Here is a 14,590-nt window from a genome sequence, read left to right on the forward strand (position 1 = left end):
AGAAATAAATTAAAAAACAACTTACACAGCACTACCACAGAACTCTATCACCAGCCAAGAACAAACTACAGCAATACACTATCATGGCGTTATTTACAACATGATGGAATGTTATGCATATAATAAATTACATTTAATACTTTTCCTCTTAAACTCTGATATATGTAAGCTCATGCTTATTTTATTTATTTTGTTCGGTCCAATATATTTTCCTCTATGTATCTTAAGTGCATAGGCAAGTATATGAGGTGACAGTGCTGTTTGCCTATCTTTTCTGTTTTCAGAAGCCAAATTGCTTTCCAAATTTGTAATACATCACAGTATGCTACTATCCTCACTGACATTTATTTTATAGCGCATACCTTTCCACAGCAGAAGGAGCAAGGGATTGTCAGCTATGTGTGTGCTTATATTGACATTAAGTCTTACTAAGAGATCTTCTTGTGAGCTCTTTTCAAGTTGATGAGGGAAAAGGAGGAAGTGAAAATTGTATAGCATTGCATGCCTTGGGAAGTCTGACAGTGCTCCTGAAATTAACGGAAATTTGCAGAGGAAAGAGCCAGGAAGAAGGGTCACAAAAGGCTAAGGTTGGGGCTCCCAGGGATAGGTGAAAACTGGGAGTCCTTTGCTGCTCTGCAGGACAGAAAGTTCGACTGCTGTATTTATTTTGCAGCTGTTTAGATTCCAAACTGGTGTATGCAGAAGTCAAGCTTTGTTTTGTTAATAAGGGGAGGGCCTGTTTCTGTTTTGGTGGGGTTTTTTTAAACATTAGTCAATTTACAGCTACCTTGTGTGGGCTCTGTACCATAGTGGATAAGATTCATCCCAGTGCAAAAGGCTTTGCTCTCCTGCTTGTAAGAAGCAACCTGGCCTCTAGGAGCTGAAGAGTCCCGTAACAGGCAGCTTTGTGTGGGCCCAGGTGCCAGAGGAGCTTAGAGTCCCAGAGAGCTGCAGAAATCCTCTGAGGAAACAAAAGGAAGAAGAGCATACAAAGTGGTCCCCCTGGGTATCTATGCCACTCTTCTGCTCTCTGTTTTCTCCCTGGACAGTCAGCAACACAGTTTCTGCAAGGACTTAAGGCTGACTCCCTCCTAAAGAAAGGATTTGGAGGAAACAAAAACTGACGTAAGAGATACTGTAGATGAAGGACGGGAAAACTGGTGGGTTTATAATGAGATCAACCTTGGGGAAGTTGCCTGCAGAGGAAACTACCTCCAGCCTGTGCAGAGCAGTGGGAGTGCCCCACCTCTCCCCACCTAATGCTGTTCTGCAAAGGGAAAATTCTGCTCTGCTTTATGTTCAGATGGCCCCTGCGTGCTCTGCATAAATATTCACGTGTGGAAGTGTTAGTTTCCTAGAGTAATTTTAACTACTTAAGTGTTATTTCTGTTAATCAAACTATGAAAATGTATCCAGTTGAAGTCACAAGAGTGCACTCTATGAGGATAACTGGTTTATTGCTACAGGCCATGCCAAATATAAGTCCTTGATTGTGTACACAACCAACCCATGCAAACACTTTGTTTAGTTTCTGACCTAGGGTAAAGTAGTCTTACTAATGCAGGTAGCCTACTTCTAACTGTATTCATTTTAATTGATTTGCATTTCTGCTAGGTTAAAAGGAGACTATAATGGTAGCTACCCTACTTTTGTGAATGTTAGAATGAGTAGAGGGTAAAAACCGAGCTTATCTACTCACTGTTCCTACCTACTGTCCATATATTCATTAGAAATTAACAACATGTCACTCAATGTGTTCTCCTCAAGACATAATACACCAGGAACTGACACCAAAGCAACTATGAAAACAAAAATTGAGTACTGCAAACACTTCTAAAACATATTCAGAATTAATTTTAAACATCTGGCAATGGATGAGGATTAGAAAGATATAAATTCATTTCTGTTTCCTTTACAGAGGTTGGGAGTAAAGACAAAGGTTCTGTCCCAAAACAAACAATGCCCATCTTTTTTAATTCAAGTGAAAGTGGAGTGTCTTCCATATTAAAATTATCACAGGATGTTTCCCAATATAAAAAACTATGTGCAATTTATGTACAATATTCCCATACACTACTCTGACTGGCAATACTCAAAGCCAATGCTATGATTACAACTGTTAGGTTCATAGAAGAGCACACTCAAGAGGAAATTTGGGGTCTGGTAGCGTTCCAGCTGAGGTAGGTTAAAACAGACCTGCTAATTAGAAAATCTTGCATGAGTTCATATGGTATTGAATGAAACTGAAGATTATAACACACTTGGTCTCTTGATATTCTTTGTGAAACCAAGATAAGCATAGCACAGTTATTCCATTGTCTACAAGTTTACTAATACAATCCATTCCAGACTTTAAAGGAAGTACTGTTGCTTTCTCACTTAAAAGCATATGTTATTCCTACTCCATCGTTGGTTTTATTTCCTATTTCAGTCTTGACGTTGCTGAAGGTGTGCTGCTGTTCTGCAGGAGAAGTGGGCTACAGGATGCTTGGCTGGTTAGAGGCAGCAGGATGGCAGACTGCTTTGTGTCTGTGCAATAGCCAAGTTCTGTTCTGGGCTGCCTTCCCCTTCCCACGATGGCTGTGAGATGGGATGACCCAAGGGAGGATTCTGGCTGCTCTGCCACAGAGAAGCCTTGCCATCACTCAGCACTAGCTGAGTGATGTGCTCCAGACAGAGACCAGCAGTGGGCCTGCAGCAGGATATCTGGGGGCTGGCAGGCTGCCTGAAGGCAGGCCTGGGCTGTTTGTCCTGTGGCTGTGCTTTAATGCAAAGCAGTAAGCTGGATTTTGGTTAGAGTATTTGTTTTCAGGTTTAATAATTACATGCCTGATAACAATATGCGTGTGCGTATACGTATGCTTGAAGAGGAAAACTTGTATAAGCAGCAGGATTTAAAAAAAGGAAATAGTACATTGATAGGATTTGAGAGTTTAGCTTTTCTTGTTTGATAGCACCACATTTCTATAGGGTTAGAGTAACACGTGAGTCCAGGATGTCATGGGCTCAGCAGTCTGCTGCATCTTGTCCTCACGCATTGCCACTATACACACACACACACTTGCGTACATTAACTGGGTTCAGAGAAAACAGAGCACACAGGCAAACCAATGTGTTTGCTGACAACTGCATGCACGTGACAGTGCCATGGCTGTGAGCAAAGATCACTGTCAGTCAGACTCCAGTTGTCACGGGCAGCACCTGCAATGGCTGCTCACTTTCATGGGAGATGCCAGGCACTGGTCAAGTCTTGAAAAAGATTTATGTCCCAATCCAGAAAAATTCTTAAGGACAGGTTTTGCATTACTGCTATTAATCTCTCTCAAGTGTTTCATTAAGATCAAGACATTAATTAGCTCACAGTAATCTAATAGAAAATTAAGGCTTCAGATCTCAAAGCTACATTGGAACTACAGCTGCACAGGGTTTATCAGGATCAAGGCTGGAAAGCAGCATTTTTCAATGTGGGAGACTTTGCATGTGCCATATTTAAATAAATCTCTTATCATTTCAGTTCAAAGGAATCTCCCCTGCACTGTTTTTCGAGAGTTGTGCTGATAACCACAATCAGCTCTTCTGTACGTGTCTCCACAGTCATGCCTAAATAACAAACACTAAAATGTTATCATGGATGTTTTTCTTTCTACTTTCTGTATCTGAATTCTGCTTGTATCATTATGTTAGCTAAAATGAGCCCAACTATTTCATGGCAGTGTTTGGGAACCAATCTTGGTCTTGTTGCAGATAAAGGTTAAGTTCTGCCACTGAATTCTAAGGGGACATTATCCTATAGCTTACTGCAGTCTAGAGCCAGAAGGAATAATTCATGGTCATCTGAGCCCCTGAATGTAATTGAGAACCAGGAATTCTTGGGCATATAACCTCCACTTCAGCTGTCAAAACATATGCTTTCTTTATTTAAGGACTTCAGGTGGCAAGGGAATCCAGTTCATCTACTGGTAAACTGCTCCAACATCCGTTGTCCTTCAGTCTCACCCTTTTTTTCCAGCATCCTGGATATTTAAGCACAAGTCCAGCCATGGGAGAGCAAATACACTCATTTAACCTTTTGCTTTACAGACGTGTTCGTGCGTGTGTGCACATGAGTGTACATATGTATGCAACGCAGAGCGGGTATGTTCAGTACCCATCTGCAGTCGAGTGCCAGCTCAGTGGATGTGCTTGCTATGGCTGTTAAATTGAAAATGGAGTGGCCTGGCTCTAACCAGCCCATTATTCAGTGACATGCTGCACAGTGTTTTAAGTCAGGGACGAGGATGCTTTTTTACTGACTTACTGAAAAGTGCCAAAACACACAGAGAAACCTTACAGAATCCAGCACAGTGTCAGACGGGGGCTTCATTAGTTGTTGGGCAACTTGGGCTGTTTTACAGATTGTGGCACCTCCAGTCCTGTGTGCAGGGTCACCTGAAAAGAAGAAATAACATTAGATTCAAAACTGAGACATCCTCAACAAACAGCATTTGTGAAGGCAAAGTGCAGGTAAATGACATGGAACGGGCTGCAGGATCGCAGGTCCAAGTTTAAATCAAGACTATTAATGACAATGACATCTAGTCTTTGAAATAAACAAGTCTCCTTCCTCCTTCCCTCCTGAACACTTTGGGATGTAGAAGCCAGGTGTCTGTACCTTTTCCCAAATCTAGCCACCAGCTGTACGTATCCAGAAGTGCTGCTTGCTAGATACAAGGTGGATGGGGCCTCTGCGTGAGGGACCCCAAGTGCTTCAGGACAGAGGTCACAGAGTGGAACCCATCTACATGATGAGTGTTCCATCCTGGCTGTCATGGTCTTGCCTGACCTAACCTGACCTCCTTCAGTCCTCAGGCTCCTGGGTATTCCCACAGGTTCTCTCTTACACTTGCATCCAGCTTCTAGCCATGAGCAGTGGTCTTGAAGTAAAAACGCATTATATTTAAAGGCAGTTCCTCCAAGAGGAAAACCTCTTTTACACAGAGCACAAGAATGATGTGCTGACTGAGTCTTCTCTGTTGCACTACTTCCCTGACCTATGCTGCCTTTGCTCTCCTTACCACTGTGCTGTTCACACTTCAGTCATTTGCCAATGTTAACTATCTCCAAACATAAGATCTAGGAGGAATTAGAATGGTTTTTAATCAAACTGGCAGGAGAAAACTTTAGAGACACTGCTTTCCAAGTGGAGCATCACAGGAAAATCAGAACAGGAATTAGTGTGTGCAGGTACTTTTACTTGTTTTACAGCACTACTCTTCACATTGGACAGGCAAGGCAAAAGGTCAAATGCAGTCCAAAAAGTGTGAGTAGCCTAGATGTAAGTCTGAGAAGGAAAGAACCCCTATCTGTACTGACTACCTACAGATGATGCTATCAGCTCCTTTAGATGGAAAGGGTAAGTGGGGCTGGACTGCAGAAGATTTACCTGGACGTTTCGGTTGAGGCTCAATGCAGGCATGAAGACTCCCTCGATGTTTTCAAACGCTGCAGGCCCCTGCTGCTGACCATTTATGTAAAAGGTCAGGTTGTGCTTGTTCAGATCCAGGAGAACACCAACGGTGGCACCTTTAGAAACTCCTCCTTCAGTCCTAAGGTACAAAGGGTACATTCCTGGTGAAGGCAGAGGGCTACACTGTGCTGCTGTCTCTAGGACAAGCCAGCCTTCCTAAGCAAAGGGAGCGTGGAGCAGCACAGTGAAATGATTATCCCTGAGGCATTTGGCAATGACTGACCCACACCTTTATCTGAAGCATATGTACCACAACCATGGGAGCTCAATGAGGGATCCTAAAGAGAAATTAGATCCACCTCTCCTGCAACTGCAATTTAAGAGGTGAAAATGGGGTCCAGAGCTAACAGGTCCCCTTGGCTAATGACAAACAGGGAGGCAATCCAATGGAGTCCTGGAGACACGGCACCTCTGAGTATCCCTGTTATAGTGAAGTGATGCATGGCAGGAAATGAAAAAGAAGGAAGTTGTTTTGCTAGGTGTTCATTTCCAATCAATATCCTTCTAACAGCTTGAGAAATAGACTTCCAGTTTAACTACTCACCTTGGCATGCTCTAAGGGCACCCAGATTTCCAGAGCTCAGGGAGCCAGCACAGGTACAACAGACAGCAGTTTTGGGGAGGAAGAGAAGTTGGGGCTCATTAGGCATAAGTGTAGCTTCTGACTGACAAGGTGCTCAGCTATAGGACTGGGAGCTGTCTCGAGTGCACAGGCACAGTTATTAACACCAGTGATAATTGGTTGTGTCACGAGCAGCTGCTGAGAGCTACTCCAGTATCAGAGCTTGCCAAGACAGACTCAGTCAGCCATTACACGCTTGAGCGATTTGACATTAATGCACTCTGACTTGGGGGTTAGTCAAACTCAGTATTTCTTTAAAGAACACTGAGCGAAAATATCCACTAGATATGCAGATTGGCCACAGGCACTGCTATTCTGCTAATATCACGGGGCTCTGCGATGGATTTACAGCCTGACACAATTTGTCCAGGGTAAATCAGATTTCAAATAATTTGCAGTAGGAAGGGAAGCAGCTGTCTTTTGTCCCATGCACTCGCCTCAGGCATACAACATTCACAAGATTAAAGCTATTCTATCATAAAATTTATCACAATAGGTAGGCAAAATATTTAAAAAAAAGGAAGGGGGGGGGATTGGAATATAATTAGGAAGAATATAGTGCAGGGCAAGAAATTTTCCTTTTGTCCACTAGGTGTCATAAACTGTTTTCCCTCAGACTAAATGTGGCATGTGGCATTTCATCTGAAGGTAGATTACAGGAAACTGTTCTGACTTCTCCATTTAAAGCTCTTCAAACAATAATAGTATAATAGCTAAGAATCACGGATTGTCTCTGAGACATGTCAGACGTGAAAATTCACTGTTCTCAGGTTCCTTTGATTTGATTTCCAGTCCTATAAGCATTAATAGGTTTCTCTTTGAGCTCTTCTCCAAAACTGCAAGGTAAATTATTTTCCATCAAAACTTAAGACACTTACCTACCCTCAGTATCTCACTATATAGACTGTTTTTATTAAAAGCCCTCAATCATAAAACTCATTATGAGATTGTGGGAAGCAACAGTACTATGATTTGGAGCTATTTACAAATAGATTACTTTTTTCCCTCTGTTTGGGAACAGCTTTGATTGTAGGACACCAAATTTTAGATCCTGCTTAAAACAGATTTTATTACATCCTTTTAAATGACATAAATTATTCTCTTAGGGAAACAGAAACAGTAACTTTGCCTTTTTGAGATTATGATGTTCTTTCCTATACGACAAGCTAATTTGTTTCTTGTGGGCTAATTAGCTGTGAGCTGCACAGTGACATTGAGTGACTCCTCTGCAGCCCCTGGGGACAGCCCCACTGAAGAGGAGATAGATTCTGCCTGCAGATTCCAGCCCAGGCAAGGGCAGGACCCAGCTTAGGCCCCTACAGGAGCCACAGGGGTGTGGGGGCAAAACAGAAGGAAGGGGACCTTCTCCCTTCCTTCCTGCCCCAAGTCCTGCAGGAATTCCACAGGTAGATTGCCCCCTTCCTACTTCGCCATCTCCCCAAAGTGAGCAACTGGCTCTGGCAAGATTAAGGGAGGGCAGAAACAGGCAGGAGCTCTTCACCACACTGCTACCAGGGAGGCTGGACTTCTGAGGCTGAACAGCCTTACTGAGCATCCCATGCTTTCCTTGGGAACAGTACTTTGAGGACTCCAGCACTTTTTGAACTATTTGCCTGGTTGCTTTCTCTAGGAGGAGAGATGGGAGAGTATGTTTTATGAGAAAACTTATGCAAGGCATTTCCTCACTCTTATGTACACCATTTAAACAGCATTACAGGATAATTTTTCGGTTGTTGTGGTAAAAGAAGCCAAATAGCTCAAGAGACTCAAACTGATGCTGCTCCCTCCTGGTACACTCCTGTGGCACCATGCAAAAAAAACCCTGCTCCTTTACTGTAATGTATTTTTAAGCTACTTAATGACACACCACACAACCCCAATAACCTTTCATTTAAAAGAAAAATAAAACCTTTTTGTTGCAATACTCCCTCAATAAATACTTAGTATTCATTAAATGACAATCCAGTTCTGGAGATAGGCAATCTTATTTCATTTTTTGAGGTAAATCCCACTTGTCCTGCACATTTTGATTTCTGTATGCAACAATAAGTCCTGAGTGCAGAAGTGCGTGCAGAAGCCTGGAAGGTCAGAGTACAGAAAGGAGAATTTGGCTACCATGAGAAATGCCACTGCCTGTGGCAGTAGAGGCTGTTATTCCAAGATGCTTTCAGTAACAGCTTAGACAATGCACAGAATATGATTGCACTAACTGGCTTGAGGAATTAAGAAGAGTAGTTTCACTATTATTTTTAAAAAATGTTAACGATTTATGAACAATTTAATAAACTGAATAATTAGTCCAACTCTCCATTAACAGTATTTTAAGTGCTATCTTTACAGCACCTTAACAACTTTACTATATATATTGCCAGTGACAGCATTTTTCATTCATTTGTAGCATATTTGTGTGATGAAAAAACCTGCTCTTGAGGTCTCTGAAGTCAGTCAAGACACTCCCCTGATTGCAAGGGGCTTTTAAGACAAAAATGCAAATACTCTAGATTTTGACTTCCTGTTGTTTTTCAGTACAAAATATTTCAGTGTGATTTACATCTCTTTCTTTACATAAACATGTAGTGGCTGGAGTATTGTCTGTAGCACCTGGTAGTCCTGCTCTTGAGAACTTTGCCAAGGAACAGTTCTATTGCATTGAATGTCAACGCCTCCTGTTAATGGGCACACAGCACCTCTCAGAATAGTTTGGACTGGAAGGGGCCTTTAAAGGTCATCTAATCCAACCCCCCTGTGAAGAGCAGGGACATCTTCAACTAGGTCAATCTGCTCAAAGGCCCATCCAATCTGACCTTGAATGTTTCTAGGGATGGGGCATCCACCACCTCTCTGAGCAACCAGTTTCAGTGTTTCACTACCCTCATTATAAAAACATGTTCCTTATAGCTAGCCTGAATTTATCCTCTTTCAGTTTAAAACTATCACCCCTTGTCCTATCACAACAGGCCCTGCTAAAAAGACTGTCCCATCTTTCTTTTAAACCCCCTCTAAGTGCTGAAAAGAGCACAATCAGGTCTCCCTGGAGCTTTCTCTTCTCCAGGCTGAGCAACCCCATCTCTCTCAGCCTTCCTTCAAAGGCGAGATGTTCCATCCCTCTGACAATTTTTTCCAGGATACAGTTGTCCTTCTGGGCTGCAAGTGCACACTGACAGAACATGGCCAGCCTCCCATGCACCACTGTTCCCAAGTCCTTCTTGTCAGGGGTGTTCTCAGTCCTTTCATCCTCCATACTGCCCTGACCCAGATGCAGGACTGTACACTTGGTTTTGTTGAAGCCCAGGAGGATTCCATGGCCCCATTTCTTGAACTTGTCCAGGTCTCTCTGGATAGCAGCTCATCCCTCAGGTGTGTCAACCACACCATTCATCTCGGTGTCATCTGTGAACTTACTGAGGGTGCACTTGATCCGACTCTCTGTGACATTGATGAAGACATTAAATAGAACTGGCCCCAGTATGGACCCCTGAGGGACACCACTTGTCACCACCCTCCATCTGAATATGCAGCTGTTGACCACTACTCTCTGGATGTGACTATCCAAACAGTTCCTTATCCATCAGACCCTCCATTCATCAAATCCGTATGTCTCCAATTTAGAGAGAAGGATGTTGTGGGGGACTATGTCAAAGGCCCTACAGAAGTCCAGATGGATGTTGCCCATAGTTCTGCCCTTGTCCACTGCTGTAGTCATTCCATCATAGAAGTCCATGAGGTTGGTAAGGCAGGACTTGCCCTTGATAAAGCCATGCTCGCTGTCTTGAATTACCTCCCTGTCCTCCATGTGCCTTAGCATAGCTTCTGGAAGGATCTGTTCCATGATTTACCCAGGCACGGATTTCCAGGAACAAGAAGACTAAAAAGTGCCTCCCAAAGCTGTATCTCTGCCCTAAAGTAATTTCTTAACCAGTTTCCTCAGCCTATTCTCAAAAGGATCCCTCTGTTTCTGGATGCATTAGAGTCTTCTGTTCATGCCCCTTCCAGCATTACAGAAGTCATGCTAGATCCAATTTTGCATGCTATGAAGGAAAGGAACAGAAAAGTCCTCTAAATGTGACGGGTCACACAAATTAGTCTTTCAAGCTCTACCTCAGGTTATCCTTGAAACTACTCATTTATTAACTACCCTAATTTATTCTTACAGAGATTACGAAGCATGAAACTATTACTAAGGTGTAACTTTCATCACAATAACATCCCAGAGGCTAAAAGTTGACTATGAATTCCCTCTGGATTGTGATACTGTGCTGTCATGCACTCGTGTCCAGTGGGGAAACACAAATAGGCAGCAATAACTGTTTCCACAAGACTATTACAGCTAATGAGTTAAAAAATTGACCTAGTTGACTGCCGCAGTTAAAATATAATGCCTAGACCTAATTTCATTGAAGCGCATGTGATTTCATAAGACTACATGCCCTCTGCGAGTGTACTTCCCTTGAACAGATATTCCATGGGTCTAACCATGCCTTGCACATGCCTTTGTGTTTTATCAGGTAAAAACTGGGAAACTATCATCAACAGAAAGCACTTTGCTCTCCTGATTAAGTACAATGATTGGAAGTCCTAAGTGTTTCCATTGTTGTGCTTCCCAGAGAAAAGCTTTTGCTTAGCTTGTGTGTTGCTTGCCGGGAGGAGCATGCCAAGGACCAAATTCATAAAATAGGTTTCTGGGACAGTCATGTACAGAATGGTTGCCAGCTTTTTTTCCAGAACACATAAGCTGTTCCACAGAGCATTAAAATTAATACAGCTTAACATTACTTCTGCCCTGAATCAAATCAAGATGTTAAAGGGACAGACAACTTTTTGGTATATTTATTATACTGATGTTATTTTACTCTGTATTGTCTTAGGACATGATCTACGGTCTTTGGAGCCATGGAAAATAATCCAAGTGACTTCAGAATCTTTTGATCCAGCTGCAGGGTTCTTCCACCTGTCTGTAATGAACTGCAAAATCAAACCATGTTTCAAACAAAACTTCCCAGCAATTGCAGTGTACTTGTTTAAAGCACAGGTGTGCTGTATAAAGGACTATTCAACGGGAGACATTGCAACCAACCTTGGGCTACAGTGCATGTTGACATAACCTTATCTCTTTAAGGAGACACCTGCATTTCAGTGTTTTAAAAATCACTGCAAAACTTTGTTTTTATCATTTGGCATAACAGAAAAAGCACCTGAGACAGTTAGTGTGGAAGATCTGCTGGGACAGTCAGTAGAAAACTAAACAGAAGTTGATTCCAGCTCTGCCACAGATGTGCTACATATCCTTAGTCAGTCACTTTACTCATACATCAACCTCCTGTTGTGATAGATTAGGTATATAAATACACCATTTTCCAAAATAAGCAAGGGACTTAGGATGCTCTCTTCAGAGGAGATCTCCTCAAGGGTCTGAGTACCCAGCTGACCTTCAGCTAAGGCTGACCCTCTCATGGGACACAGAGAGAGAGCAGAGCAGTTCTGCTCTGATACCTTGGGGAGCTTCAAGAAAAGTTAACCATGTCTCCCCTACACAGTCTGGCATCACGACAATGAAACAAAAGCCAGCACTTGGTAGAGGTAACTATCCTGAGCAGTGAAAGTCATGCAACCATGTCAGTATAACACAGGATCTGTGCTGACAGTTGTTCTCTCTGTGTGATCCATCCCTGGAGGTACCTGCAGCTAGACCATGTCTCTCCACTGCTCAGATGCACTGAGAACACAGAGCCTCTGAATGGTGGGAGAGAGAGGCGTGGTAACAGTGGCTTGGGGGTATTCTGAAATCCTACCCTGTCTAAGTTGGTTGTACTAGTTGAGGTGCTTTTCAAAGCTCTTTGGTACAATGGCTCAGTAGAACCAAAGCTGTTACTTAGCCCTCACTGCCAAACAAGCCCTTGTGTCCAAATCTGCCTCACTGCGACCTACAGCAAAACCCTTAATAGCTTTCAGAACTGGAAATAAACACCTGCAGTCTAATTATTGTATAAATCCGCAGCCAAGATTCCTCCTAATGAAGGGAATCAACCCCCTTTCTCCCTCCAGCAATGTGCAAGTCCTGCATCCCACTGTGCTGTGCTCCTGTCTGCTGATGTGGGTGGAACACGCAATAACAGGCTTAAATCACAGCAGGGGGGATTTAGGCAAGCTCTCAGGGAAAAACTGGTAACAGTGAGGATAACAAACACCAACACAGACTGTTAAGGTGCAATCACTGTCACTAGTGATTTTTAAGAAGGAATAAAATAAGAACATTTAGCTCGGAGCTGGACTAGATGGCTTGCTGAGACACCTGCCTCTGATGCACAGCAGAAAAATGGCCTGTAAGGAGAAAAGCCCCCAGGCAGCACTCACCGATTGGTGTGGGAATTGCAGTGCATGAACCAGCTGCGGTTGTTGTCCACATACATGGCCCACGCCTTGTCGTCCTTGCCCAGCATCATGTCCTTGACCACGTTAATCCTGGCGATGCCAAAGGCTGGATCCGGGTGGTTGTCGTACCTGTCCACATGCAGTTCCCAGTAATGCACGCCCTTGGAGAAGGCTGCGGTGCCTAGGACCACCCGGTCATCGTAGCTGTTGCAGGTGGCAGTCTGGTTGTCATTTGACAGCACTATGTCTCTGTGAGCTGAGGAGGGGTCGAAGGTGAACCACGCCACTGTGGAAGGGGAAAAGGAAAGGCAGCATTGTATCAGGAGGGGCTGTGTCCAAGTGTTGTCTGCTTTACTTCACTAAGAAGGACAAAATTATGCCTTTGTAAGGACCCCAGTGCACTTTGAGGTGATAAAGACAATCTTTCCTTGTTACTGTAGGCAGCTACACAAGATTAATCTGAGCTGGTACCCTGCTGTTTTTCAGCTCAGAAGTGCTTTATATTATTTACCCTTGTGCCTCTGAAATTTAGCTGCTAAGAGTAGTGACATTCTGTCCACAGAGTAACAAGAAAGTCACTGAGGAGACAAAGGCTTCTCCACGACAGGGAAACTACTCACATAGGTGAATTGGTTCAGGATCACCTTTAATGGAAATGGAGATTAGCTGTGTCCATGCTGGTTAGGATTGACTTCACTATTTTATCAAAGTGAAGTTTTTCTTAAAAAAAGGAAAAAAATGCCCCAAAAGCTCTTGAAGTATAAATATTTTATACTGCCCTATTTTGGCAACACAGCATAAAAGTGGAAGTGATAATAGCATGCACTTCTTGATTCATTACAATATCATTAATGAAGATGAACTTCCTGTAATGTCTGTATGGATGTCAAGTATAATTACAGAAGAACAAGCATGAATTCCCATCTTTGTATTATCAAACCTTGCTGGGAAATTAAAGCAGTAGTGAATAAAAAGGCAAATCCCAAAGATGTATAGAGAAAGGGAGACAGAGTGGATCAAAAAATATCCTGTGAGTTGCATAACTGCTTCTGTATGCTAAAGCAAGTATCTTAGCTAGATCTCAGACTTTTACAGGCAACTAAAATCACATGACTTGAAGCCTGAAGTGTTACTGATAATGGAAAATGCCAGTAGGTGTCAAATACATTAATGGGTGTAAAGGGATGAAAGTGTCCTGCCACTGAGACCTGCAGCTTTTCATTTAGGAAGTGGCAAAACCCCAGCTCACCATCTGATGTCTGCAAAATGACTGTCTTGCTGTAAGGACCAACGCCCGAGGAGTTGAAAGCTTTGACTCTGGCATTGTAAGTGCTGTTGAAATGAAGGCCGTCGATGGTGCAGAGTGTCTCCTTGCCAACATATACTTCCTAAACATTCAGAGAAAAAGGAGAGAGAGAGAGAGAGAGAGAATGAGTGGCATAGCTTAACACAGTTATGACTTCTAAATATAAGCCAAAAGTGAACAGCTTCTCTTTGCTTCCCAGGATGTACGAGTTATGCTGTTATAACGCAGACAGCCACAGCATGCGAGACATCGAGGAGGGTTAGCACTGGAGAAACTAAGGTGAAGATGAAGCTGGAAGGGTAAAGCAATAAAGGGCAACACAAAAAGATCTTTGTGCTCCTCTTATCCTAAATATCTACTCCAAATCACTATTTTGGAGAGTAGTCCCAGTATCTGACACACTGTGGCTGCTATTTTATGCAAGATAAAATAAAAAGGGGCATGTAAGAATAAAAAAACAAGTGCAGTTTTATTCTGTTGGAAAGGTTACCTCAAGTCTAGGTTAAAATATAATTTTGACAACTGAAAACACAGATCCAGAATAAAACTATCTCCTAAAAATTAGGATTACATGCACCACATGATGAAACAGTAACTAGACAACGAAGAGATCAAAAAAGTTGTAGCGGGTTCAGTTCATAAACCGGGCAGAAACACCAATTAAGTGTAGTGGTTTTGGTTCAAAATCCATTATTTACTTATCTTCCTTCTGTGAGATAAGAATTAGGAGAAAGCAACGCAGCACAAAACTTTAAAGAATATAAAGAAGTTTATTAACAGAACTAAA

General features: G+C 42.7%; 1 protein-coding gene across 14 annotated transcripts in view; it reads right to left on the reverse strand.

The window, feature by feature from the left end:
- Window positions 1-4,355: 4,355 nt before the first annotated feature.
- The window catches only part of TRIM67 (tripartite motif containing 67), a 35,756-nt gene continuing 25,521 nt past the window's right edge, over window positions 4,356-14,590 (reverse strand). For 5 of the 14 annotated variants that reach the window (XM_069008505.1, XM_069008506.1, XM_069008504.1 and 2 more), the window contains 4 exons: window positions 13,747-13,885; window positions 12,480-12,783; window positions 5,423-5,585; window positions 4,356-4,428 (listed from right to left, as the gene is read on the reverse strand). In XM_069008505.1, the coding sequence (XP_068864606.1) occupies window positions 4,363-4,428; window positions 5,423-5,585; window positions 12,480-12,783; window positions 13,747-13,885 (672 nt within the window). In that variant the 3' untranslated portion in view covers window positions 4,356-4,362. Of the gene's footprint in view, window positions 4,429-5,422; window positions 5,586-12,479; window positions 12,844-13,606; window positions 13,886-14,590 lie in introns of all 14 variants that reach the window. The other 9 variants (XM_069008508.1, XM_069008507.1, XM_069008499.1 and 6 more) reach the window with 6 other exon arrangements.

Source organism: Aphelocoma coerulescens, chromosome 3, assembly GCF_041296385.1.
Source record: "Aphelocoma coerulescens isolate FSJ_1873_10779 chromosome 3, UR_Acoe_1.0, whole genome shotgun sequence".
Classification (NCBI taxonomy): Eukaryota; Metazoa; Chordata; class Aves; order Passeriformes; family Corvidae; genus Aphelocoma; species Aphelocoma coerulescens.